This window comes from Protopterus annectens, chromosome 3.part0 (assembly GCF_019279795.1).
Source record: "Protopterus annectens isolate FY-2018-M chromosome 3.part0, PAN1.0, whole genome shotgun sequence".
Classification (NCBI taxonomy): domain Eukaryota; kingdom Metazoa; phylum Chordata; order Ceratodontiformes; family Protopteridae; genus Protopterus; species Protopterus annectens.
This window is the reverse complement of record NC_056731.1, coordinates 374,974,616-375,000,895: the sequence shown is the minus strand read 5'-3', so window position 1 is coordinate 375,000,895 and position 26,280 is coordinate 374,974,616. Positions and strand designations below refer to the sequence as shown.

Sequence of the window (26,280 nt, the reverse complement as noted above, 5' to 3'; positions counted from 1 at the left end):
CATATGTGGATCTTTTGATAGTGATGATCTGACTGCTTGCCCTACCATTCAACATTTCATAGATATTAGACATTACCATCTTTATGACCAAAGAGACGATGTTTCCCTAATGGATCATAAGGCTATGCTTCTGTTCTAGTAAGTTGGGCTGCAGGCTTGCCTCTCCTAATTCAGAAATCTGTTTGACATGACCTTTATTTATTTGCTATTTAGATTTATGTCTTAAAACTTTTAGCTTTGTGTGATATGTGGAAGGCAAGACTTCAAGACAACATTGTCTAGGGGCATGGCTTGTAGAGGGCATTCATCATCTCAAACCATATTTAAAGAACCTTCCACTTTCTTGGGTTTTCAGCAAAATGACTGGCATACTGTTCTGACTACTGTTTAGACAGTTGATTCAGTCAGCAAAGGTGAAATCTGTGTAGTCGAAGACATTGCTTTTGATAGCTGCATGTCCACTTGGAGCATTTCAGAGATGCAAGCTATTATATGCAAGAGTGGAGAGAGGGAAAATCCATGCCTATTTCCTCTGTTCAAACAGTGTGTCACAGGAGTTCCTTCTCACTTTAATTCTTGACTTCAACCCTTCATGTATTCTTCTTACTAGCCCTAGTTTTCTGTCAGGGAAGGCAAGTTCTACAAATGCCGTACTCATAAACTCACAGCAGATGAGAGGGTGGCCTAATGGTTAAGGTGTTTGCCTTACAAACACAAGGTGCAGGGTTTGAGTCTCACAAGGGATAATTGGCTAGGCTTACAATGGCTCGCAAGGGCAGTTAGCTTAGTACTAACCTATGAGCTACTCTATGAAATTATTTTTCTACACCAAGACCTACTAATAATAGTGGTGCTTTTTTATACTTTCTTTCCTTCTATATCATTATTGTTCTGTTGACAAATGTTTGCCTCTCTTCTACAAAACCCCTTAAACCACATTGATCCATATTTGTCATCTTTGATATCACCTTTGTCATTCTTTTAGCTAATGTAGATATGAACACTTTATAATCTGTTTAATATTCAAATGGCTCTATATGAAGCTGTATTTGAAGGATTTTTGCCTTGTTTGGGTAATACAGCTGCCACAGCTTTCTTCCAAGGTGCTGGTGCTTCACTTCCTTTTAAAATATTATGAGCCTTCCAGATCTTTATCACATTTTTTTATCCTAACGTCCAGCTTTCCACAGAAATGCCATCTTTTCTTGGAGACTTCCTGCTTGATTTTACATCACTTTTTATCTCATCTCTTTCTATCTTAGTTATTAATTGCTAAGCCTCATCTTCCTCTTTTCTTGGTATATTAAAAGTCTCCAGTTGTTGTTGTTTGTCTTTCAGTTTTTTCCCGGTTAGGGATCGCCACAGCGGAACTCCAGTCTGCTAATGATTAACAGTAGATTTTCACGAACGCCGAGGTGCCAGCTCGACGTTCAACCTTCAACGAAGGCACGCCCATTTACAGTAAGTCTTTCAATTTATATTTTCTCTTGATTTCCCAATTTCTGTGCTTTAAATGTCTCATTCTCTCTCTCATTTGTACAATGTTTTTAAACTCCATTTCATTTTATACCACCTAGTAGCTACCCCTTCCGAAGTAAATTGTATCTTCTCTAATAACTCTTGAATCGTATCTACTATACATTCTTTTAATTATTCTATTTTAACTGATAAGTAAGAAAGCTTGAATGTCTCTTTTTTCTTCATTACCCTACATCTTTATGTTAGATTGTATTGGCCATTAGTTGATATAGTAATTGGGTGGGTCTTAGTGCTTTCTATTAAATATCAGAATCAAAAGGTGAGACAGCTATCCATCTCTGCTAGGTTATCCATTCAAGTAGTGAGCAGGACTCAAACAAGGATAAAGCAACGTTTATTGAGGCACAAAAGAAATTATTAGAAACTGGTAAGCGCTTTTATCTGCATTGCAGACTTCATCAGACAACTATACAGCGGACATAGAACCATATTTAACAACTTTTTGGCGCCAAATCCATTCAAAAGATTATTATAAATAGCTGACGTCAACTTTTAAAGTGCCAGTGCATATAATTTGTAAAAACATATGCTAAGATCAAGTTTCCACACATAACATCCATAAGTGTCGAAGTACATAATCTATTGATGTACTCCACAGCTAAAAACACATGGATAAAAAATAATAAATAGAATGCAATGATAATCATAATACCCACTACCATGAAAAAGTGGGTATTAAATATGCATTGTCTTGTGAAATATACTTTCATTCCAATTTAGTCCAGTTATTGTATCCTGGGGAATAACATATATATTTGATCCAAGTTCTTGCTAGTAAATTCACATCATCCATGCCAAATGTTCTCATATACTTCATCAGAAATCTAACCTGTTTTATTATATTTTCGCTTATAGGTCCATCTTGTACATCCTCACTATTGCAAATGAGGTTCCAGTCCCCACTTGTGAATAATATTCCCTGCTGAAAACCTATTATTTTCCCCCAAATTCTCCTAAGCTCCATAACAGGAGTTTTAGGTGGAAAATAAATACATGACAGTGTATTCCTCCTCCCCTGCAATAAATCAACCATTATTGCCTTTTTTTCCCTCTGCTATCAGTGTTGGAACCCTTCTCGCAATTATTATTATGACTCCCCATTGCCTTTGTCCCTGATATTCTGCTAAATGTTCATCCTCAAATCCTTTATTTGTTATAATCTCTCCAAATGTATATCCTGTGACATTGATATTCATACCATAAGCTTCTTGATATAATTCAATATTGTTTACTTTCTGTCTATACCTCCAAGGCCATTTATATTTCATGTTAGACTGACAAAGCAACAATTCTGATAAAAGCTATTACTCCCACATATTATACATGATATGTCTTTTGAATATATGTTACCCACTTCCATCTTGCATGCAAAGCATGATGTCTGGCAGGCTGATCTAATTTGTAATTGCTTCTTCTATTCTCTGTTTGATCCCATGTGACATTTCACAGACTTTTCACTTCAGTAAAAGTGCTCAAGAAACAAAAGACTAAATACATTTTCAAACCCCCAACATGTTTAGCTAAGAGGAAACACAAAACTTAAAGACTGCACAAACAAGTTTACCCCTACAGAATAGGAGCAACTGCCAAAAAAATGACAACTGCAGACATAGGCATTATCTCTTCTAACATTATGGTTAACTATGCTTAAGTGCTTGTTAGAGCTTTTTTTCCCTCTGCTATCACTTATTGGAGCTCCCTGTCACAATTAGTATTATGACTCCCCTTCGCCTTGGCCCCTGATATTCTGCTAAATATTGTTGTGTAGCATTATTTTGTCTGTTTTCCTGTCCCAGATGTGAAAAACAGCTTGCGTGCTTTCAATAACCTAAAAGTGCACTAGCTACTCTTAAATAAATACACTAAATTGCACACTGTTATGTTTAATGTATAAAAGAATTAAGACTGCTGGGGAGATAACTACTTTTACAACTACTTACTTCGCACAGTTTCAAACTCTTTTTATTTTCACTGAATTGCTTGCCATTTCCTTTTAAAAGTTAATTATATTGTATCTGGTACATTGTACATTTCACTTAGAACACACAGTTCAGATACTTCATGATTAATTGTATGCACCTACAGATTCCTTATTTCCAATGAAAAGCCTTTACTAATGGAAAAAAAAACAGCTAGTGACTTTGCAAATGCAAGAAATACCACCCATTGTAGAATTCCCTCAGAACACACTAGTCAGGTCTCTAATGACGAATTCCTTGCACCAGTTTCTTCCATGTCTTTAGCTAAAAGCCAGGGCTAATGGAAAAATAAGTAGCTAATAGCTTTTTAAATGTAAGAAAAATCTATGATATTTCTTGTGTTTCATCAGTTTCTTTTGTTTTTGAAGCCTATGTTCTTAAAAAATGTTTACAGCTTACTAAATCTTAGAATATCAGTCTAGACAGCCACCTCTGTAAAAACAGAGGGAATGATTATCTTCTTCATGTACTGTGATTAAATGCTATTTCACATCCCCCAGCAGCCGAAGGTTATGGCTTTCTTTTAGATTTTATCTTGTTACAGTGTAAAGCCTGGTTGCTTTACGTTTAAGAAAAATATTTTCTGACTTTAGTAAACTATCATATATAGCAATCATTAATAAAACTCATCCACCTCATATTTAAGATACGTTTAAATATATGCTTATATAGAACTGCTTTACACTATAACATGCAATTTACATCATGGTTTTTTGATACAAATGTTAATAAGAAAAAACACTTTTTTGTGTATAGTCACAAACCTGTCTTTTATGCTGTTAATTTTTAGAAGGGCACTGAAGGGACTAAAAAAGTGACTATACACAAAAAAGTGTTTTTTCTTATTAACATTTGTATAAAAAAGTCATGATGTAAACTGCATGTTATAGTGTAAAGCAGTTCTATTTTAGTCCCTTAAGTGCCCTTCTAAACATTAACAGCATAAAGACAGGTTTGTATTTTGCATTCACCCATCAGTTTAATACACTCACCAAACATCCAATCTTTTTCGACCATTTCTTCTTGCATAACTAAATCAGCGCGTCTGAGCTAAATCTAATGGGATTGATGCTTTACAGTTTCCCATGTACGTACTAATTTCACATCATTGCTGGTCTTCTTCTTGATCATCCTCACCTGCCTGAACAGATTTCTGGTTCAAGAGTCCAAGGTACTTCTACATCTTTTACTCAGTTTCTGTGTATTTTTGTCACTGAAGCATTTTTCTTTGAAACATTTGAAAAGGTTTTACTGAGAAAGTGTCTCTATGGGCTTTGTTATTGTCAGAAGATTGAAAGCAGACTCCCCTTAAGGTTACGGTTTCCTTCTTTGTTGGCTATTTCCTCCTTAGCCCATTCTGCGTCCAAAATTCTTTTTGATTCTCCACAAAATATATTCTGAAGACAGCTGTATTTAGCAACTTGAACTCCTGCCTCTGTTAGCTGGGATAAACTTGCTTCTCTTCTGCATGGTATACAGCAAATAATTTTCCACAAACATTCTGATGTCCCGATTTTCAGTAATTTTCATTTCTGCCACATGTTTATCAGGGGCAGCTCTTTCTGCTGGTATGATTGATGCAGAACATACACATATTGAACAAATCCTGTTGTGGAACTTTGCTAGTCCATTTGCCTATCTACTTTCACAGTTTATTATTTCCATTTTCTCTACATCTCTACATGTGCTGCCTTCTACTTCAACTATTTATTGAAACAGTTCTGTTTTAATGTCTGTACTAAATCCCATTTTAAACAGTGACATAGGTACATGAAACAGTTATTTTTGAAAAGCCTCGTGTTCATCCATTCTTTCCTCCATTTCATCATATGATTTCTGCAGTTTTATGAGGTTGTCTGAATAGCCACTTAGTGATTCTTCTGTTTTTTTCCAGTCTCAAATTTATATATTCTTTCAGTGCCTCACTATCCTGAAACACCTCTGAGTGCTTTTTTTCATATAAATTACTGGAAGCCATCTCCTGTATTAACACTGACATTTGAACTACTTTTTTGCTCTACAGCAAAGGTTCTACCCATCCAGAGTTTTTTTCTTATACTATTCGGGTAAATTTTCTGTTACTCTCTCCATTTTTTTATTTTATTGTTTTTTTGCAGGCAGCATTATTGCTCGTCAGTAATTGAATTTTACCCATATTGATAACATTTACTGGCTTTTTTTAGCAATTTCAAAGTTTTCAAACTAGAATAGTTGTAATCAACCTGCTGCTCAATATGCAGCTACCTTGGATGTACTCACTACTTGCTGTGATTTTGTTATAATGGAACACTGCCAAGGAATTACAGAACCCCTCAGAGTAAGATATGGTGTGTGGATACTTAGCTAGTTAACTGATTCTTGAGAGAGGGCCATCTGCAGGGGCATATTTTCTCACCCTCTCTGATGTTTTTCTAGCTGGGTTTCACTGTCATCTTCTGTCTTTCAGCAGCATTCATCTGTAAGGTAAATAGGCACATTTCTGACTTGATACCCTTGTAGTTAAGTATGTTTCTTGCAAGTAGAGCCAACTGTTGAGTTGGGGCTTCAAAACCTGGGAACATTTGACATAAAGACACTCCCATCCCAAATAGTAACATACACATATGTGTGCATGCAGCACTCACATACATATATATGTGTGCCTGCAGCACGCACATACATATATATGCGTGCATGCAGTATGCACACATGCATGCATGCATGCATGCACATACATAAACTCACGAGTGTATACACACACACACACACACACACACACACTTACTTGAGCTTTAAAAGAATCATTGAAGAAGGCACAGATGGGTGTATTCTAGGCACAGCAGGCCTTCTCAAATGTCATCTGATTTGGTAAGTACTGACATCTCGTCATTTTCTTTCTCAGTACAGATTGTAAATAAATGTAAAAGTTATTGTTATGTATAGCTGTAGTCTTGTAGTCTTTTTTTTTTTTTTTTTTTTTTTTTTGTATTTTTCAAGTTGCTGTGATCAGAATTGTTTCCTGCTGTGTTCTTCTGTATGTAGTAATGATAGGCATGCTATACTGTTTTTTTTTTCAGCTGGTAATATTAAAGTAGAGACTCAGAGTGATGAAGAGAATGGGCTTGCCTGTGAAATGAATGGTGAAGAATGTGCAGAGGATTTACGAGTGCTTGATGCATCTGGAGTGAAAATGAATGGTTCACACAATGGCCAAAGCAGCAAAGCTTTTTCTGGACTAGGAGGCGTTCGACTTCCAAATGGAAAGTTAAAATGTGATATCTGTGGGATCATTTGCATCGGTCCTAATGTTCTCATGGTGCACAAAAGAAGCCACACTGGTAAGGCCTAGCAACAATTTTTCTTTAGTGGCTGGCATGTGGCCCTAAGAGCTGCTTTAACATCATTAATGACCAATAAGCTGTTTGTGTGAGCATGCTCAGTTTGTAAAGCACTAGAAACACTCATAAAGGTGTTTCACGTGTCACATTTCATTAATAATAATATTGGTAAGAGTATTTGAAAATACCATGCCTGTGCTGATAAAAGCACTTCTAGAAATTCACATATGTGTATATCAAGCCTTCTTTCATAGTTCCAATTTTGCAAATTTAATGCTTGCTTATTGACACAGCAAGCATTGCTCTATCTCAACTGAGCATGCTCAGGAAGCCCTAGCAGAAAAAGCTTCACTGTTTTACCTGATGTGAACAGAAAAGTGTACTTAAATGCACAGATACTTTTGGGACAGCAGTCATTTGTTTCTGTTCTTTTATGAATAGTGATATGTGTATCCACCCCCTACCCCCACTCATCACTGCTTTACAAATGTTCTGCTTTCTAATCTTCTTGCCTGCTTTGCTGGACACTATCTCCCATTTCCCCAGAACTACAGTATATGCAGATTTTCATTTGAAATTTTAAATATAAAGATACCAGCTGGACAGAAATGCCCACTCAGAAATGTCTCTCTAATCAGTTAGTCGTGATTCTTTATGTATTTGGTGTGTTGCAGCTTTAAATACTATGCATTCTAATATTTGAGTAAACTTGCTTTAAAGGGAGTGTTTAGGTCATTGTCAGTTCCATACTGAATAAATTCAAAATAAGTAATTTAATCTGTTCCAGTAGATGTCATATAGACTCTTGCAAACTAATTCTGAGAGGCACTGTTCCCACTTAAATGTTTTGGAGGACAAGGGCAACTGCAGCTTTTAGACAGCTGCTTATTTTAAAACTATTAGCATTCATTATGATTATTAAAGAGTGAAACCTTGAAGATAAATGTAGTTCTTGTTACTATATAATATTTAGTGTTGTCCTCATCTCTGAAGGTTGTAGGACCTTGTAGCAAAAATACTTAAGTAGTGAGCCCGTGGGGGATACAACCCACCATGATAGAGGGTGAGTAGAATTGCCTCCCTGTGCAAAAGAAGAGCATATATGCTGTAATGCTTAAAAACTTGCAAATTCTTCCTACTTGACAGTTGGGATTTCACACTATAGTAAAATATTCATGATACACTCTTCATTGTTGACAGACTTAGGGAGATTATGTCATGAGTAACCACAGTGTGAGAGTGCTGCCCTCACAAATGAACCGGTATTCTGCAACAAGTAATTTGATGTTGACTGTTCCTTCCGTTCCTCAACGTATGGGTCTTAGAATCCAAACCAGATCCAGCTTTGGACACTCTCAAGTTTTGGATCTGTTGCTTAGCCTCCTTCCCTTACCCATAACTGCCTTGTCCTGAATGCGCTACCCCAGATCTCATTTGCTTTACAAGTGTAGGATGAATCATTTTGGGCTCAGGTTTTTGGTCTTTTAGAGATAAGTGCTTTATTCATTCAATTTCTTCTTTTTACCATAGATATATATATATATATATATATATATATATATATATATATATATATATATATATATATGGGTTCCATACACTAGATCGAATTTTCACTAATTCGAAATAGTGCATGGAATGCTCACCGCAGCGAAAGTACACTTAATCGAAAGTGCACTTACGCGAAGTTCAGTACAGCATTGTGCTATCCCCTTACCATGACCCGTGCACTAACCCTAAGGTCCGTGATGACTGCAGTGCAGTGAAGGACATAGCAGTGTCCTCCACTATAGTGCTATAGTCACGAACTTTAGGGTTAGGGCATGGGTTAGGGTAAGGGGATAGCTTTACTAACTATCCCCTTACCTTAACCCGTGCCCTAACCCTAAGGTCTGTGACTATCGCACCATAGTGGAGGACATAGCTTGTTTTTTATGTCCTCCACTGTGCTGCGGAGTTTTTGGTGAAGTGCACTTACGCAAAAGTTCACTTTCGTTAAAGTGAACTTTCGCAGACGTGAGGCTTCCTTTTACAAGTTTGAAGTAGTGAACTTTCGTTCTTGTAATAGGAATCCATATATATATATATATATATATATATATATATATATATATATGTGTGTGTGTGTGTGTGTGTGTGTGTTTATATATATATGTGTGTGTTTGTGTGTGTGTGTGTGTGTATATATATATATATATATATATACACACACACACACACACACACACACACACACACACATACACATGAATAGATATATACAAAGTGTGTGTCCCCTGCCTCTGCAGTAGGAAACCCAGCTTTTTAGATGAGCTCGATTAGCACATCTGTAATTCAGTAGTGGTGGGGGTCACCTTTGGTGGCTTGCCTGGGTTGATTGTCCAGGTTAGGAGGTGCTGAAGGAGAGAGCCCACCCTTTGATCTTATTGAAAGCGTACTAGTTAACTTTTAAGAGTGTTATCAAAATAACAGTTGAGAGTCCAGATGACAAAAATCACAGATGCTCAGTATTATTTTTGCAAGTCTTTTATTTAAAGCAGATGAGCACTGTTGTGCACTATGTATTTCTTTCTTCCTACCTTTCCTGTAATTAAAGATTTGCTTCTGTCCACTCCCACCAAAGATCTACTCATTCAAGCCAGAGATTCTGTGCTCAATTTGTGTACATACCTGGGAATTACAGTGAATCTAACAAAATCCAAGCTTCAGCCAGTACAATCCTCAGAGTTCATTTGGGCACTTTTGGACACAAAGTTTCAAACTGCAGAACTCAACAGACAAGAATTTCATCCCTTCTCAAGAAGCTCTAACTGTTTTGTCCTGTCAGAAACTACCATCAAACTTGCTTCTTCACCTTCTGGGCTCTATGGGTGCTTTAGTTACCTTAGTTCTCCTAGAAGATACTACATGCATGTTTTTCAGTGAACCATAGAGGTTCAGTGGTCAAAAAGGCACCAACCCATGTAATTTCAGGTGTCGTGGACAAACATCTGCAAGACTCATGTCCAGTGGCAGTCAAAATCTCCACATCTCACAAGGATGTTCCTTCATTCTTCCTCCTCCTCTAGCCTCAATGACCATGGACACTTTCCTCTAGGAGTGGTATGGGGTATTTGAGAGAAGGATAGTTCAAGAAACATGTTCAGAGGCCAGTCTTCGCGCAATATCTTGGAGATGAAACTGGTTCTCCTAAAGTTGCAGGCCCTTCATGACACTCTCACCTCGTGCATGATAACTGCCCAGACAGACAACATGTCGATGGTTTGGTACAACAATAGACAAGGAGGAACCAAATCTTATCTGTTATGGTGAGAGGCCGTGAGGGTATGGCAATGGGCGATATCCTTTCACTGCTTTCTTATAGCAATGCATATAGGTTCATAAGTATATAATAGGCTAATGATTACTAGGGCCTTTATAAGCCTAGCCACACAGGCTAACCCAGTTGTGTCGCTTGTTACATATGCATCTTATTTGGGGGGGGGGGTGTTTGCTAGGAAGGGTATGCTTGTTAGGAGGTTTCTAAAAAGTTACGTGGGGGGGTATGTTAGTTAGGAAGTGTTTACTATCGGCCTTTGTCTGTAAGAGACATGAAGGGCCAGCCCGGGGATGAATTTATGATTACCTGTCTATTGCTAGTCAGGGAATGTTCAGTCGACCTCTGTCTATAAGGGACATAAGGGCCAGGATGAATTTGTGATTTCCCATCCAGTGATCAAGTTTACATTTGAAAAGGGCTAGGGGTGTAATCTACTTCAGATAGATGGGGAGCCTTTTCTAGATCATGGGAATGTTAAATCACATATCTGTCTCTCCTGCATGTTCTTCTTATTTCCCAAGCAAAGTTCAAATCCCTGAATTTACTGCTTCTGGTGCTTTTCATTCTGTAAATGTAAAAAAGCTCCTTCAGAACTGGATCTAACGATTCTTTATATGCCAAACACAGATTGCCTGTCAACAACCTCTAGGAGACCGAGTATAGAGACTGGGATCTAAGGCGATCTGTATAGGACAATAAGTTAATACACTGGATTCTCTTGGTGAGGAACCTCTGTGTTTGTGTTCTAACTGTTGCATATGCCTAGTCAGGTACATGCCAAAGGACACATTGTACTCACGGATGAATCTGATAAAGAAGCGTGGTACTTTAACTTCCTTGGATCTGGATGCCATAGCGTTACTTATAAGTTGAGTGACATAGAATGATTTTCTTACTGCTTTGACTACTTGTTGATCAAAGGCCAGATTGCTATCTACATATGTTTCCAGATTTCTAACTTCTGAGTCAACTCTTAGGGGTGTCTTATCAATGGAATAATTTGCTTGAGTAGACATTTTCCCAAATGGCACTATAATGTACTTTGCACTGAGTTTTAATGCATGACTTTGGCACCAGTCATTTGTCTGTGTTAGCCCCTCTTGCAGGATGTTAGTGTCAAGGGGGAATTTATGATAGCTCCCAATTTGCAATTGTTTGCAAACTTGGTGAGCCAGAGACCCCTGACATTAGCCTTGATCCCCGGGAAGTAGATGCCAAACAGGAGCTAGTCGGCACAGAGCCCTGTGATACTCTACTGGTGACCTGCCTCTTGGTGGAGGTGGTCTCACCAATCCTGACTTCTTGGGGCTTATCTGTGAGCTAGCTGGTAATTCAGCGAGTTGTGTAAGGATTTATGTCTAATTTTGTGAGTTTGCCCACAATACCTGAGTGGGGTATTGTGTCAGAATGGCTTAGCCAGGTCTGTGTAGGTAATATGCACCATTGTCCCTTCATCCATTGCCTTGGTTACCTTCTCAAAAAAGTCTACCAGAATAAGTAGGCATAACCTGTCTTTGACAAAACCAAACTAGGATGGGTTAGTTGTCTTTAGGTTGCCAGTGTATTTGTTGATCATTTCCATGATAATTTGTTCTATGACTGCATATCAGACTAGTCAGACTAATGGGTCTGTAGTTTTTGGGGTCTATTGATGATCCACCTTTGTAAAGGGGGGATAACGGTTGACATCCTCCATTTGCTTGGTATGTAGTCTGTTTTGAGGCTGCAGTTGAAAAGTGACTCAAGTGGATTTGACAGGTCATGTTTCAGGCTATTTAGGAGGCAAGCTGGGATATTGTTTAAAGCCTTAGTGAGCGCCGATGACCTGCTCCCTGCCAGTAGTGGGGGGGGGGCTATGCTGGTAGGGATGGTGGAGGGGAGGAGGGAGGGGTAAGGTTTGAGCTGAATTTGTAAGCTAGCAGATTTGCTATGTCACTGTGCTCACTGAAAGTGGTGCCATTTATTAACAGTTCTGCATACTGTTGCATGTTACTTTTGAGCTTTTGGGCATAACTGTAGAAGGCCATGTGGTTGTCTTTAGCCTGAGAAATTATGTTGACCTCGTAATTGGTCTTGTTGGATTTAATTAGTCCTCTTAATTTCCGTTTTTGTTTTATTAGTGAGCTCTTGTCATTATGAGAGTTGCTCTTTATTACTTTGCCCATGACTGTTCTGGGAAAATCCAGTATTCTAATGGTTGAGCAGATTTATTCTTCTCCCTGAGGAGTGGTTCTGCAACCCAGGAGTAACTGAGCAGATATTCAGCTGCTCGAGCCGACCTTCCTGTGATCTGTTTGTATCTCCTCACAACACAAAGTGCAATAAGGTTTTTGCTGTAATGCCCCAGAAGGGAGCCACCATGGGGCACTGTGATCCACAATTGGTCTCCCAAACTCCTCTGGCCTTTCCTCCTGCACTTCTGATAACCAAATTTCTACTGAAAGCTTTGGTGTAGAAGGTCGCAGTCACCCTCATAGCCCCTTATTCGCCTCACAAGTGTGGTTTCCTTTCCTCTCGCCTCAGCTAGTTCACCCTTCCTGTGTACTGTGCTCAGCTCCATATTTTTGTCTTATCTGTTGGGGTTTGCTTTACCTGAAAATTCAGTCCCTCAAGTTAACAACATGGTTTCTCCAGTTCCTATGATGTTAGACAGTTGAGGTTTTCATCATTAGTTGTTTATATTATGACTTCTTCACAGAAACTGTCATCAAGTAAGGTTTACAAAAGTTAAGTGGAAAAGATTTTTCTTTTGGGCAGCTGAGTGTAGTCTTGACCCATTTTCAGCCCCACTTGCTACACTTTTGGATCTTCTAGCCCACCTTTTTGGTTGCAGTTACCTCAGCCATAAGAATTTCTGAGTTTCATCCCCTATCTTCTAAACCTCCCTAACTGGTGTACCCTAAAGACAGAGTGTGATTGAAAATCCTTATGCAATAGTCCATGCACTGTAAGGACCTCTTACTAAGTTGGCCACTGTCTCCTTTTGCTTGACCAGTGTACTATACTGCATATGCCAGTTGTTTAGCCTCAGAAAGTGACAGTCAACCTGTTTTACTCACATCTCTTTGTTACTTTGTTCTGGCTATAAACTGATTTCTGTCACAAATTGACACAAGGTTGGGAAGCCCAGTCTGCTCAGCCTTGCTACACTTGACTTCATTTTGTAGCCCTACCCTACCCCCAATTCTCACCCACCCTCTTACCCTAATATTATACTTTCTACATACATATTTCACTTGTGACTCTTACTCCAAAACCTTCCCCAACTGACTTTACTTCTTCTATACATATACTTCTGTTTCTTGTTTCCTACTTCCAAAAAAAAGAAGTAATCTCCGTGGTTTCCCCGAAGTCTCAAACAACCCACTAAACAAGTATAGTGGGTCCAAAAACAAAACAGTGTAAGAAACTTCTCTGTGTGGAAGATTTTCAGTCCATATATCTCTAGTTAATCACTGTATATTAATCAGATCAGACAATAGTAGTAGAAGTAGCAAACTTAAACTCATCTTAAGTAAAAAAAAGAAATAACAAATATATAATTTGAAATACTGTACAGAATCACTATGTATTTGAAAGTAATCCAAGCAAGGCAGGCAGTCTATTTCCAGTTGAAAATCCTTTATTAAGTACACAGACAAGCGATCCAAGTAAAACAAAAATAACAGAGTAATAGTTTCCTCACAAGCTTTCTAAACCCTGATAAAAAGTATATATATATATATATATATATATATATATATATATATATATATATATATATATATATATATATATTTATTTAGAATAATCCCTGTACTCAGTTTCATACTGACACCTCAGAGGTGACCTCTGTCTGACATACAAGGCAATCTCAGACCCTGCCTTGATGGGACTGCTGCATATCCGCAAGTCAAGCTCCACTCGAGTAAGCCGCACTTGCAGCCTCAACCTGGTCTGTAACATCAATAGAACTTGTTGGCGGGACAGATCTGTGTCCCAGAGACTCCACCATCTGTGGAATAGACTCACTCTCCATATTAAGCAGAGTACCTCTTTACCCTTTTTTAAACGCAACCTGGATAACTGGATGGGAAATAGAAAATACATCCCTGGGATTCCACCTGTGTCCTGCTGGACTGGGGCATCAGGTGCTGATTTGTCGACACGTGGGCTAAACTCTTGGCTAGGCTTATAAGGGCCTCAGGGCCAATAGCCTAGTAACTTCCTATGATCTTATGATCCTATGAACTGTCACATCAACTAACATATACACAACTTCTTACCACCTATAAAATTATTCCGCATCCATCTGCTTTTCCAGCACAAAAAAAAAACATACTAAACAACTATGTTCCCAGTCGGTTATTCCGATCCAGTGATCCAAAACTCCTGTCTGTCTACAAACCTAGCAAATCTGCTGGGCATAGTCTGTACTCATACAAAGCAAAGTTGTTAAGGCCTGGAACTCCTTACCTGTTTCCATTAGATCTATACCCTCCATCACATCTTTTAAAACCTCACTGAAAGACTTCCTAGCTAAAATCTGGCTCTTTTCTTTCCCAAAACCAGTATAAACTATATCCCTAAATGTGAACAAGTACCTTTTCATTCTTATACTTCCTTACTGTCCCTTTTTCATTGACTTCCTTACTGCTATCTAATTCTCTTTCCTGACTTTCTCTCTAAATATACCACAAGCCTGTTTTTCCCTCACTTCATATTGTAGTTCCTTTTTGTATTAGACCTTACCTTTAATTTCTCTACAAACTGTCTAAAATTTCCTTAAATTTTAAATGATTCTCATATACCTTGTATCTATCAATTCTTAACCAATGTTTTTATATTATGTCTAATTTGTTACAGTTATTTAAACTGCAGATGTTTTTATTTTATTTTGGAGGATTGTATAATTATTGTTCTTAAAATGTTATGTAATTATTTGGAGCTTCTCTCCCTGGGCCTCTGCTGATAATGGGCTACTACCCAGTTGGACTTTGCCGGTAATCATATGTCAATAAATAAATAAAAGGGAGGCCGTTACTGTACTTTTAAGGTACAGTGTTCTGCTATATCTTCTTTACACATTGGCAAGAATCACACTTTCATCGCATCCCTGAGACTATCTAAAGCTTTCCTCAGAGGAACTTTTCTACTACCCCCCCCCCCCCCATACTGAAGTATCCAGTTCCTCCCTGGGTTATTGCAGTTTTACAAAAGCCTTGACCAGCCCTCTTTTTGAGCCTTCCATTAAGGCTGAGCTAAAATTTTTATCATGGAAAACTTTGGTTTTGGTTGCAAATGCCTCAGCTATAAGAATTTCTGAGCTTCATACCCTATCTTCTAAACCTCCCTATCTGTTTTATTCATAAAGATAGAGTGTGCTTGAGAACCAATTCCTCCTTCCTTACCAAGGTGGCTTCTGAATCATCTGTTAATCAATCAATTAATCTTCCAGTGTTGTTCCCAAATTTCTTAAACAAAGGCGAATGGTGATTACATTTGCTGGATGTTTATCACCAGCTACATTTTTATTGTCACAGGACAAAAATCCTCAGGAAGACTGATTAGTCATTTGTCTCTTACTCCTATGTCAAGACAGGAAAGGGAGTATCTAAGGTGACTCTTTCTCATTGGCTTTGTGAATGTATCTTTCATTTTTTTATAAATAAAGGAGTGCATCACTGCCTACACCTCCAAACTTCCCATTGCTGACTCAACTACATGTGTAGCTTCTTCTCCAGCCTTCTTTTCCAGAGTACCTCTTGATGAAGTCCATGCTTTGGCTACCCAGTCCAAGGTCCATACTTTCATTTCACTTTACAAATTGCATTTAGGGCAAAAGCATCTTTTGGATCAGCTGTGCTCAAGAATATTTTTCCATAAGACCACCCAAGTTTTACAGTAGCTGGAGATTCTGTTCCCATACCTAGAGGAACAGATGGAACAGACAAAATTGATACGAAAGTTATATATTCATCATAATGATAGATCTGTATTGTCTTTTTTCATCCTTCCTCAACTTCCCACCCTCCTTCCCCCTTCCATATGTTCACCTCTGATGTCTCCTTTGACCCCCCGGACTGGTCTGGCTGACATGGCCTTGATTCATAGAGGTTCTTTTTCAAGATCATGTATATCAGTTGGTTTCTTCATTTTCCTTTGTCTACTTCTATGCGGACAGACTCGATCTGAGGTAGCTCGTTCAGCACGGGGGGGGGGGGTTATGGGTAAGGACAGGAGTCTTACCACTGGATCCAAAGATTGAGAGTGGCTGAAGCTGGATCTGGTTTGGATCTGAAGACCCATACGTGAAGGAAGGATGGAAACAGAAAACACAGATTTATCATTATGGGAGTACATAACTTTCCTTTTTCTACAGATTAATTTGCTTCCAGCAGGTATCTGTCATCTTTAACTAAATATAGAGAGAAAAGGAATGTCAGACATTTAAAATGATGAAAGCATTTCCATTAAGACAGTAATTGTATTGATTTGAAGAGAAAATTAATCACATTATAAAAGATTTGCAAAACATATGCTGCTTAGGATACAACTGTATTGCAAAAGAGTAATTAAGATAAAGTTAACAAAGACCATTTTTACAAATGCATAAATGCTGCATACTTTAATGACTGCAGATTGAAACTATATATTTTAGTACTGTAGTTCCTTATAGCCTCATTCGGTGGTGCAGCGCTAGTGTTCTTACCTCACAGCAAGAGGTTCTCCTGTTCGATTCTCGGCTGGAGTGCGGGGAGTGCCTTCTGTGTGGAGTCTGCATGTCCTCCCCGCGGTTGGATGGGCATTCGAAAGACATGCGTAAATGGTGGTACCTTTGTTGAAGGTTGAACGTCGAGCTGGCACCTCGGCTTTCGTGAAAATCTACTGCCAGTCATTAGCAGACCGGAGTTCCGCTGTGGCGACCCCTAATTTTCCTAATAAAGCCGAAAGACAACAAGTTCCTTATAGCCTCATTCATAAAACAGATTGATAGGGAGTTGATAGCTTCTAAAATGGGCTTTGATTATATTTGTACTGACTGACAAAAATAAATGTTTTTCTGTGTTCTTACAGGTGAGTAGTCTCAGGTAGCAGAAGTGAGACATATGTGAATAACAGTACCTTAGCCCAGTCTTGTTGCTGGTGCACACTGCTAACAGAACTTTCTTTGTGTATGGGTGACTAAAGCTTCCCCTTAATATAATAGTCATTATGCTGTACATCCACAGTGAAATTGCTTCCTGAGTTTATACTTATGAATACAGAAAAAAAAAACTTTAGTAGGAAAATAAATAAGACACATTGTAGAAAAGATAGGTACTCCTTACCTTTTAAAAAATTACTGTAGTCATGTAAACAAGTGTAAATTTAGTATACAAAATATTTCATTTTCTTAACAAATCTTCCATATCTACAACTTGTTTTAATTTCATAGGTTGAAAACAGCAGCAATATTATTTTCAATTAAATCAGAAAACTGAAATTGAAAAGTTGTCTATTACTAACATGTTTTCAATGAATAATGAACTGAGAACCCAGTAACATAACTTAGCATTTGTGCAAAATTGTATGCAAACTTCACAACAAAGTTGCCAGAATGCTCTACATAAATGGTAACTGCTGCTACAGATTAAATTAAAAATTAAATGTCTGTAGGTTCGGCTAAAATACTTGGTTATCTCATATAAGGAATCAAGGAAAAATCTAACTAAATCTCACTCAGTCACATGAAACAAAATGTTAGCATGTCCACATGTCATCAAACTTTGGTGACAGGCTGTAGTAGTACCAGATCACAAAGTGGGAGAGTTTGTATTACACCTAGGCAAAATTTATGGTATGCAAAATAATGGAGTGTCCCACTGAACTTATCCAAAATGACAAAAGGGGCCTACTACTCAGCATTCTATGTTAATTAATGGAGAGGCATAATGGAATTTAGCAGGAATGATAAAAGGGAGCCACTTATGTACCATATGGAACATTATGGCTTTTGTTAAGGAAAATGCTGCCTTTTGAATGTTACGGCATTCTTTAAACTTACAGCGGCACTTGATTAAGGTTTGTTAGTGTTTTCTCTTCATCTTGAGCTTGCTAAGGTGTTAGACACTCTCCCACATAAGGAAATAACAGACAAATGAAAATCATTAGAAGTAAGACAGCACTGGTTAAGCCAGAGAACATAACAAGTCAAAGTGAGAAGTTACCTGCCTATCCCTATAGGTGTCGGATAATCTTTCCTGGGCTAGTTTTATGCAACTCATCTATCAATGATTCTTTGTCTTCCTGCTCCAGCTCCAGTTTCCTTCCTGCCCTGAAAGCATTCAGTTGGAGCCTGACTAGCCCATGATACTTTGCAATAGTTGGGGGATAAATTCTCTTTCACCTTCTATTTCATTTAAAAAAATTGTGAGTATAGCTGGTTGACTTTTTCCCCCAGTTGCTTTTACTTACACTTTTTTCCCCTTCTTTGTCTGGTGTCTTGACATACTTTTCTCTACTCTCTGGTATTTTTCTCATCAGCACAGTGCCCATAGGATCCTAAGTTGTTAACATTTGGACATTTCTCTCTTTTTAGTGTTTGACTAAACATGATTTGACGTTCTTTGCTTGTGGTACAGCTTTCTACCTTGAATGTCCACTGATTGGTTTATTTAGCTATTCCATCGGTCAGTCTTCCTTGGTGGTTTCTTCTACCTTTCAAGTTTCCTGCTTTTCAAGGTTTCCTTTGATAGTCTTTCTTTTTTTGATAGTTGCAGTATGATTTCTTCTAACCATACAGGTGTGCATTACCCTTCTTCTGACTGTCAGTCCACAGTGGCATTAAAGAGAGCTTCATTAGGCTATTATCCCTACTGTTTTTTTTTTTTTTTTTTCCTACTCAAGCAGTCTTTTTCCCCCTGTTTCTGCAGTCTGGAGTCCTTCTGTCTTCCCAGTTTGGAATTTGGTAGTTTTGTTTGGGTTTATCCTACAGTTGTAACATCAATTTATTTTATTTATTTATTTTGACATTTTTTTACGGAGTTAGTCCAACTGAGCAGAAGCTCTTTTTTCAGCGGAGACCCAGGGAGAAAAGCTCCAGTAATTTAAATAAAAAAAGAGTTACAAATATTACATAATGTTAAACAGACAATGTGATTCAATTAATTATAGATAGGTATATATAAAACAACAGTACATACAGGATAAAATGTGACATTACTTTGAGGTAGAAGTTTGTAGACTGATTTGATCCCTTTCCTCTCTTAGCAATATCAGGGGCTTGCCAATGTTCCCCTCCTGTGACTTTCCCTTTGTTCTGGTTTTGATTTCCATGAAACCTTAAGATGATCTTCCTTGTTGCCAGGGGGTTTTGGCTTGAAATCCCTTATATCTGAAAGTCCAGCATTTACTTTGCTGATGTTAAATGGATTATTGCATATTCCCCTTATGTTAGGTCCTCCTTACTCCACCAGATCTTATGCAATATGATTTGATCTTGACTCAGATGACTGAAGCCTGTCTGACATTTCACGAACTATACCTGGTGTTATGCTCAACATCAGACCATGTCAGCCTTGTTTTCCCCGTACTGTAGACAGTGATATGACTAGGAGTATAACCATACACCTTCTGCTGGCCACGCATGGGAGATATGCTGGTGTTGTCTTCTCTCCCTTTCTGGGAGTCATCTCATGCCAGTGCAAGCTCCAGCTCGTCCTCCTTTGTAAGGTTGTGAGCAAGCTGCTTGCACTGCTCTGTGGAGTCTACGGAATTTTATTTCCAAGTAGCTTTCCAGGGATCCTTCCCATGTACTGTTTGGAAGGCAGTCTTTTATAGATAACAACTTGGTCCTTTTTAATCCTTTGCGAATTGGTCATGTTGACTTAGCTGGATAGCCGGCATCATCCTTCTGGCACAGATACCCCCTCTTACTCAGTATGTTATTGCAAGTGGAAGAATCTTTAATGCATTACTGAATTGTCTCTGTGTCCATTTTGGCAGTCCTGTGTTCCTCTTCAGTCAGTTCCACAGGTCTTTACCTCCTCTTCCATTGAGTTCCTGAACGACTCTGTTTGTCCCTTAGGACAAGGTAGAGTTGCAGTTGTAAGACTCTCTTAAGTAGGAGAAGCCCTTGTAGTCCTTTATTCCTGCACTGCCGTCCCCCAGCTGCTCCTCCTGGAGCCTTCTTTCTACAGGGGGTTTGTATTTGCTTTGGAGGAAGCTAGCTGTTTCTCTGTTTGAAGGAGTACCTCACACACATCCTCTTTCAGACAGTGGAGAACTTGCTCAGAAGGATGTTGATACTGAGCTTTATCCATCTCCCTCAACTCTTGCTGCTTGTAGGAAATGACTTTCTAGGGAATTCTTCCTTTTTTGGGGTTCAGTTTGCTGTTGTGTATGTCTTTACTTACATGACATTTTTAGGTGTGATAATCAAGTGTCTGACACATTCTCTGAATGATGTGATTTGTTTCTATTGTCGTAACCGTGGAATTCAAGATATATAGTGGCTGGTACAGGGTATATCAGGTCAAAAGATTTCAAATCTCTACAGGGCCTTTTACGCATGGGAGTATCTCACTAGTGGTATGGCTTGGTTTACTGGATCTGCTTGGTTGGAAATTTAGTGCTGCTAGAACAACTTTTGTGGTGTTTCTTACTGTATATCATCCATTTATACATGTGGCAGTCTGTGGTCTTTGGTTATATCTTTAAACAGATCTTGTGAGCTTGGGTCTGCTTCAAGCTTAGGTTAATTTCTGAGCCAACCTGATTAGTCACCCAGGCAGACCAGCAAGGGACTCAGTCCTGTCATTAATGAATACTAAAGCACCTAAGCATATACTGAAAGTAGGTACTTGCCATAACTTTAGGTCAGCTTAGATGCTTCTATCTTTATTACCAACCCACATTCTTTCAACCAATGTTAATTGGACTACTTGTTACTGGGAAGGTAGTACAGACAGAGAAATGAAGGTGAATGATAGTCAGGTGATTATTTCAACACTGGACTACACCTCCTCTGACTCATTTTCTCTCTCTCTCTCTTTTTATCTTTTATCGCCTCTCGTCTGAGGTAGAGACTTGTCTATAGAGACATTGCCCCCCCCCCCCCCCGACAAAAGTGGTGTTGGCTAAATCTCTGTCATTCAAGTGGTAGTGGTTACTTTAGCTCATCTGCCATTATTTCATGCAGGTGAGGTGGCTTACACTGCCAGATCTTATAAATCTGACGACTGCAAAACTGTGTGGCCATCAATCAGTCACAATGGTACCTATGCTGTAGGGTTCCTTTGTCAGAACTTATTACCTGGGAATCTGACATTTTTTGGAATCTTGTCCATGTGATGACAGCATTTATATGTCTGGCTGTATTTTCCCTTTATTTCTGTGTAAAGGCCATACAGTACATTGAGTACAGCTACCTCAGTTATGTGCTCTTGCAGACAGATCTTAATTCTTTTTCTTGGGTTTTCCCCTTGTATAATAGGGGTGTATATTGAGTGTCTTTCACGGGTATATTTCTGACTCTTTTTTCTTCCCTACTCATTTATAGCTTCTCCGTACTGACTGAGGATATGATATTACATTCCTCCTTGTCTGCTCCTTCCACTTTTTAGCCTAGGATCATCAGGGGTGGAGCAATCTATTTCTTCTGGAGTTATTCTTTTCTCCAATTTTTCTAGCACAAATATTTTCTTCAGATGACTATAGAGAACCTAGTAAGCTTTACCTGTTCTCTGAATTGAGCAAAGCTCTTCACATTCCTCTTCATTTTATCTCATATTTAAGGGAACTTTGCAGGTGGATATTATTCTGGCTGACCTGTTACACTCTTGGACATCACCTTGTCAGATACAGCTAGTGCTGAGCACCTTATCTTCTTTACAGCAGTAGTGTGACCGATCAGAGACCTACTTCATTTTTTCATTACTGTCTTCTTTTAACCAAGTCACTCCATTCTCCTTGTTTGGCTTCTGTTTTTTTTTGCCCTTATGAAACTTTGCCTTTCCGGTAAGCTGACGTTACAGGTGCAGGAGGTTTGTGTAGTTCTACTCTGGCTGCAGGAGGATTATACTTCTTTACCTAGTTGAGGTGGCGCCATTAGTGTAGGGTTCTGAGCCCTTTCATTTTTATCTTGTGTTCAGCTACAGCTGACCTTAATCTTGATAAGATGGGATCAAGACCATCATCCCAGGATTTCACACCAGTATTTATCCTGATACTGAAAGTGCAGGCCTCTCTTTTGCCTCTCCCGACCCATTGGGAAACTCGCATGACTACCTTGTCTAGCCATCTCCCACCTCCCCTTCTTCTCATGTAAGACAAAGGTACAAAAGAAGCATTTAGACACACTATCAGATAGAGATGAGGATGAAGAAGACAATTCTTACCCATCTTCCTAAGATGAATCCAGCTTAGCAAAGGTATTAAAAATGTTGAGGATATAGACAGGATTGTCTCCTGAACCTTATTGCTCACCTGAATGAATTGTCAAGAGGCCAACTACTCCTACAAGCCTTCTGCCTCTATCATCCCAGATGGCTAAACTATTGGTCATGTCAGAATAGCAAAAACATTGGTGTGGTGGCTTTTGTCCTGAAGAGATCTGACAAGATCCCAGTGTCCTTCTAAGGACTGTACATATTGGTTGCAGACACCTCAGCTGGACTTCATAGTCACAGTGGCAAATCTGAAGATGACTCCAACTCATGTAAGAAAAAGTTTTGTGCATTGAACAGACTGGAGAAGCAAGTTTATATATTCGCTTCTTTTTCCTTGAGGGTCATAAACTACACTTTAAGCTGGATGTGGCCTCCAGAAAATTCTAGTTGATTAAATTAACCAGCCTGTGAATGAGGCAAGGATTTAAAAAAAGAAAGTTCCAGTTCCTGATTTCAACCCTTTCATCCATTACTAACACAATCTTGTACTTATCTGACAATGCAACTAATGGTGTGGTTAGGATGGTGGGTGCTGGACTCGCTGTGCATTATCAGGCCTGGCTTTGCTTAACTGATTTTGGTGAACATACAGAAGCCAGTTTTATGAACAGTTACATTTGATGGGACCATAAGCTTTGTCCAACAGTTTAATCTCAGCTGAAGAATTAAGATGAAGCTGTAAAGATTCTCGCTGCTGGTTGGAATTAAGTTTGAATCTTCCCATCACTTGCTCTTGCAGAGGCAGTAGACAGTGTGTCAACTGGTTATGGCAAGGTCAGCAGTGTGTTATAATGACAGATTCTGGAAATGGCTGTCACAGACTCGGAAATTTTCTGAACAGTAGCCAACCAAGGGGCCACAACAGTAATTGGCAGAGTAACCAAGGATCCCTTGATCTCTCTTGAGGGTGATTGGGATCTATTTCCTGAGACCATTCCTTCTGTTCCAATCTGTAAATAGTTGGAGGTTAAGTATCCTTCCACTTGCCCATGTGGATAGCCATCACATGGGACAAATGTATAAGGGCTGTTATGTCTAGTGCAAAATGTATTTATTTATTTACTTACCTTTGATTAATGGGAATGTCTGACTGGGCAAAGCCCATTTTCAGTGGAGACTCTGGGAGAAAAGCTCTATATCACATAATTTTTTCACAGGTAATTTACATGAGCTAATAATAAAAAATATACCACATAACACTGAGCTATATATAGTTTAACAGTTGATCACCATGTTAAGTACAAATTACAGTATTTGCAGCATAACAAGGTCACACATATCTAAAGAACATTTCACATTATTTTACAGTTAATATATAAAGTTACATTAAAAATTTATTACATAGACAGTAGATGAGGCATATACATGTTCATCCATACTGTTATTTATGTGAGACATTTAAACAGGTGACAAAGTGTGAGTATTTTATGATACCTGATTTGGCTGCATAAGGAAGGGTCTTAGTAATAGTGATGGTACAAGGGCAGGATTGTATTGCTGATAGGTGTGATTTTATTATTATTTTAGAACATAGATGAGAAATTGTATTCTGTTTCTCTTCTGTACTTACCCCACCATAAAAAGGCTTCAGCAAAATAAATAAATAAATACAACAAATAAGTGAAGTGGAAAACCTCCTTCAAACAAGAGCCACCAAAGAGGTTTCTTCTTCTTCTTCTTTTGGCTTTTTCCCAGTTAGGGGTCGCCACAGCGGATCACCTGTCCTCTCATGATTGGCAGTGGAGTTTTATGGTGCCGAGGTGACAGCCCAGTGCCCAACCTTCCACAGAAGGCACACGCATGCACACACTCACACCTAGAGCCAATTTGGAGTGTCCAATCCACCTACAGCATGTCTTTGGGATCTGGGAGGAAACCCACGTGACCACAGGGAGGACATGCAGACTTCGCACAGAAGGCACCCCAGCCGAGAATCGAACTGGAGAACCTCTTGCTGTGAGGTGGCAACGCTAACCACTGCACCACCGTGGCCACCCCCACCAAAGAGGTTTCACCCAGCCAAAAAGAGCTGGGCTTTTACTTGTGATTTTTTAATGCCAGAAAAAAATAAATAGGACCTCAGTAATGTTCTTATTCAGCATGGCCTTTCAAGAGAATCTCTTCATGTGATCATGTGCATTCAGTCTTCCTTGCTTATCAGGAGGAGATGAGATGTGCTCCTTGAACCTCCAAAATGCCTATTTCCGTGTCATAATTGTCAGGAGTCCAGCAAGTTTCTATACCTATAAGTAAGAGCCAGTCATTGGTGGTTGCAGATGTTACTATTTGAACTAACTAAAGCTCCCAATATGTTCATCAAATGCATGTCCATTATTGCAGCAGCAAAGCAAAGGCAGCATGGTATTAAGATTTTTCCCTGCTTGGACAGCAAAATTCTAGTTGTTCCTTCCATAGGTAGTTTCTTACTAATGACATTTTTGCTTCTGTCAGTTCCAGCCATTGGGAATTATGGCGAACATTTTGAAAGCATGATTGATTGGCTGATGCCACTTAGGAGATCACATTCATCAGATGCACACTGGACACTCTCTATTACCTATCTACCACTAGGCTCAAGGCTATACTCTTCTGGTTTCTCCAGACTCACACTGTTCTACCTAACATCTGCTTCTGAGCCCTGGGAGTTACGGCATCTACAGTCTTCATGATTCCCATTGCAAGATATCAGGTGAAAGTTCTCCAATGGACCTTAAAAGTTCACTGGCATCAGCGTATAGATCACATTACTCTTCCAGTAAAAATAACCAAGAAATGCAGCAAGTATGTCAGTTGATGGCTTTATAGGTTCAACGTAACTCTGGGCAGATCGTTCCAAGCTCCCAAATCAGCTTTGTCTAACACCACTGATGCCCCTATCCTAGTATTTGGGCGAGCATTTTCAAAGTCAGACAGTACAAGGCGTACCTCTGAGCTGTCCCTGATTTTGACTCAGATTTTAGCTCTGTCCCTCTTAATCCCTCCTAAAACTAGTGACTTTTGGAGGAAAGGTGGTGAATTACACTTAATGAATAATGACAATAATTAAGAATTATAGACTTCTTTTACTTCAGAAAATGTATATTAATTCATATGCTCTGATTATGTCAATGTCTCAAGTGAATAGCATTAATATTTTAAAAGTAACTCTGATTGTCTCTGATTTTTTCTGGATTTGTCCCTGATTCTGTTGAAATTTGTCCCTGATTGGTTGAAGGCGAGCTGCCACAGACAGTGTCCAGTCTGCATTTAAATATTTTGGAAATGAGGGCAGTCCTTCTCAATCTACAGACCTTTCAGGACTTCCTTTGCTAAGCTGCTGTTGCGATCCAGCAAATAATGTAGTCATAGCATGGTATATCAACAAGCAGGGTGGAGCCGGTGCTACTCATATGGAGCCCATAGTAGTTTGGAAATGTGCTATGTTCACTAATTGCTTTCTCTTATTCATTTATATCCCAGACAAAGCTAATTCCTTAGCAGATCAATTAAGTTTGTGTCTTCTGACACACATAGTTGCTCTTTAGGACAGTAGGCAGTACATCAGTTGTTCCATTGCTTGGAGACGTCTTGCTGTGATCTGTTTACATCATCAACAAACACCAAATGTAACAACTTATTTTCCCTTATTTCTCCTTTGGCACAGTGTCTTCAAGATGCATTAATCCAGAAGCGGCCCCTGAGACACCTTTACTTTTCTACTCCATTTCCCATGTCCC

The 26,280-nt window shown here is 38.8% G+C and overlaps 1 protein-coding gene across 4 annotated transcripts in view; it reads left to right on the top strand.

Annotated features, from left to right (window-relative positions):
• Positions 1-26,280, top strand: part of IKZF1 (IKAROS family zinc finger 1) — a 1,028,383-nt gene that overhangs the window by 503,871 nt on the left and 498,232 nt on the right. For 2 of the 4 annotated variants that reach the window (XM_044064821.1, XM_044064820.1), the window contains exon 4: positions 6,575-6,835. The exons of the other annotated variants lie outside the window; for them this stretch is intronic. In XM_044064821.1, coding sequence (XP_043920756.1) covers positions 6,575-6,835 — 261 coding nt within the window. The remainder of the gene's footprint in view (positions 1-6,574; positions 6,836-26,280) is intronic. 4 annotated transcript variants of the gene reach the window in all.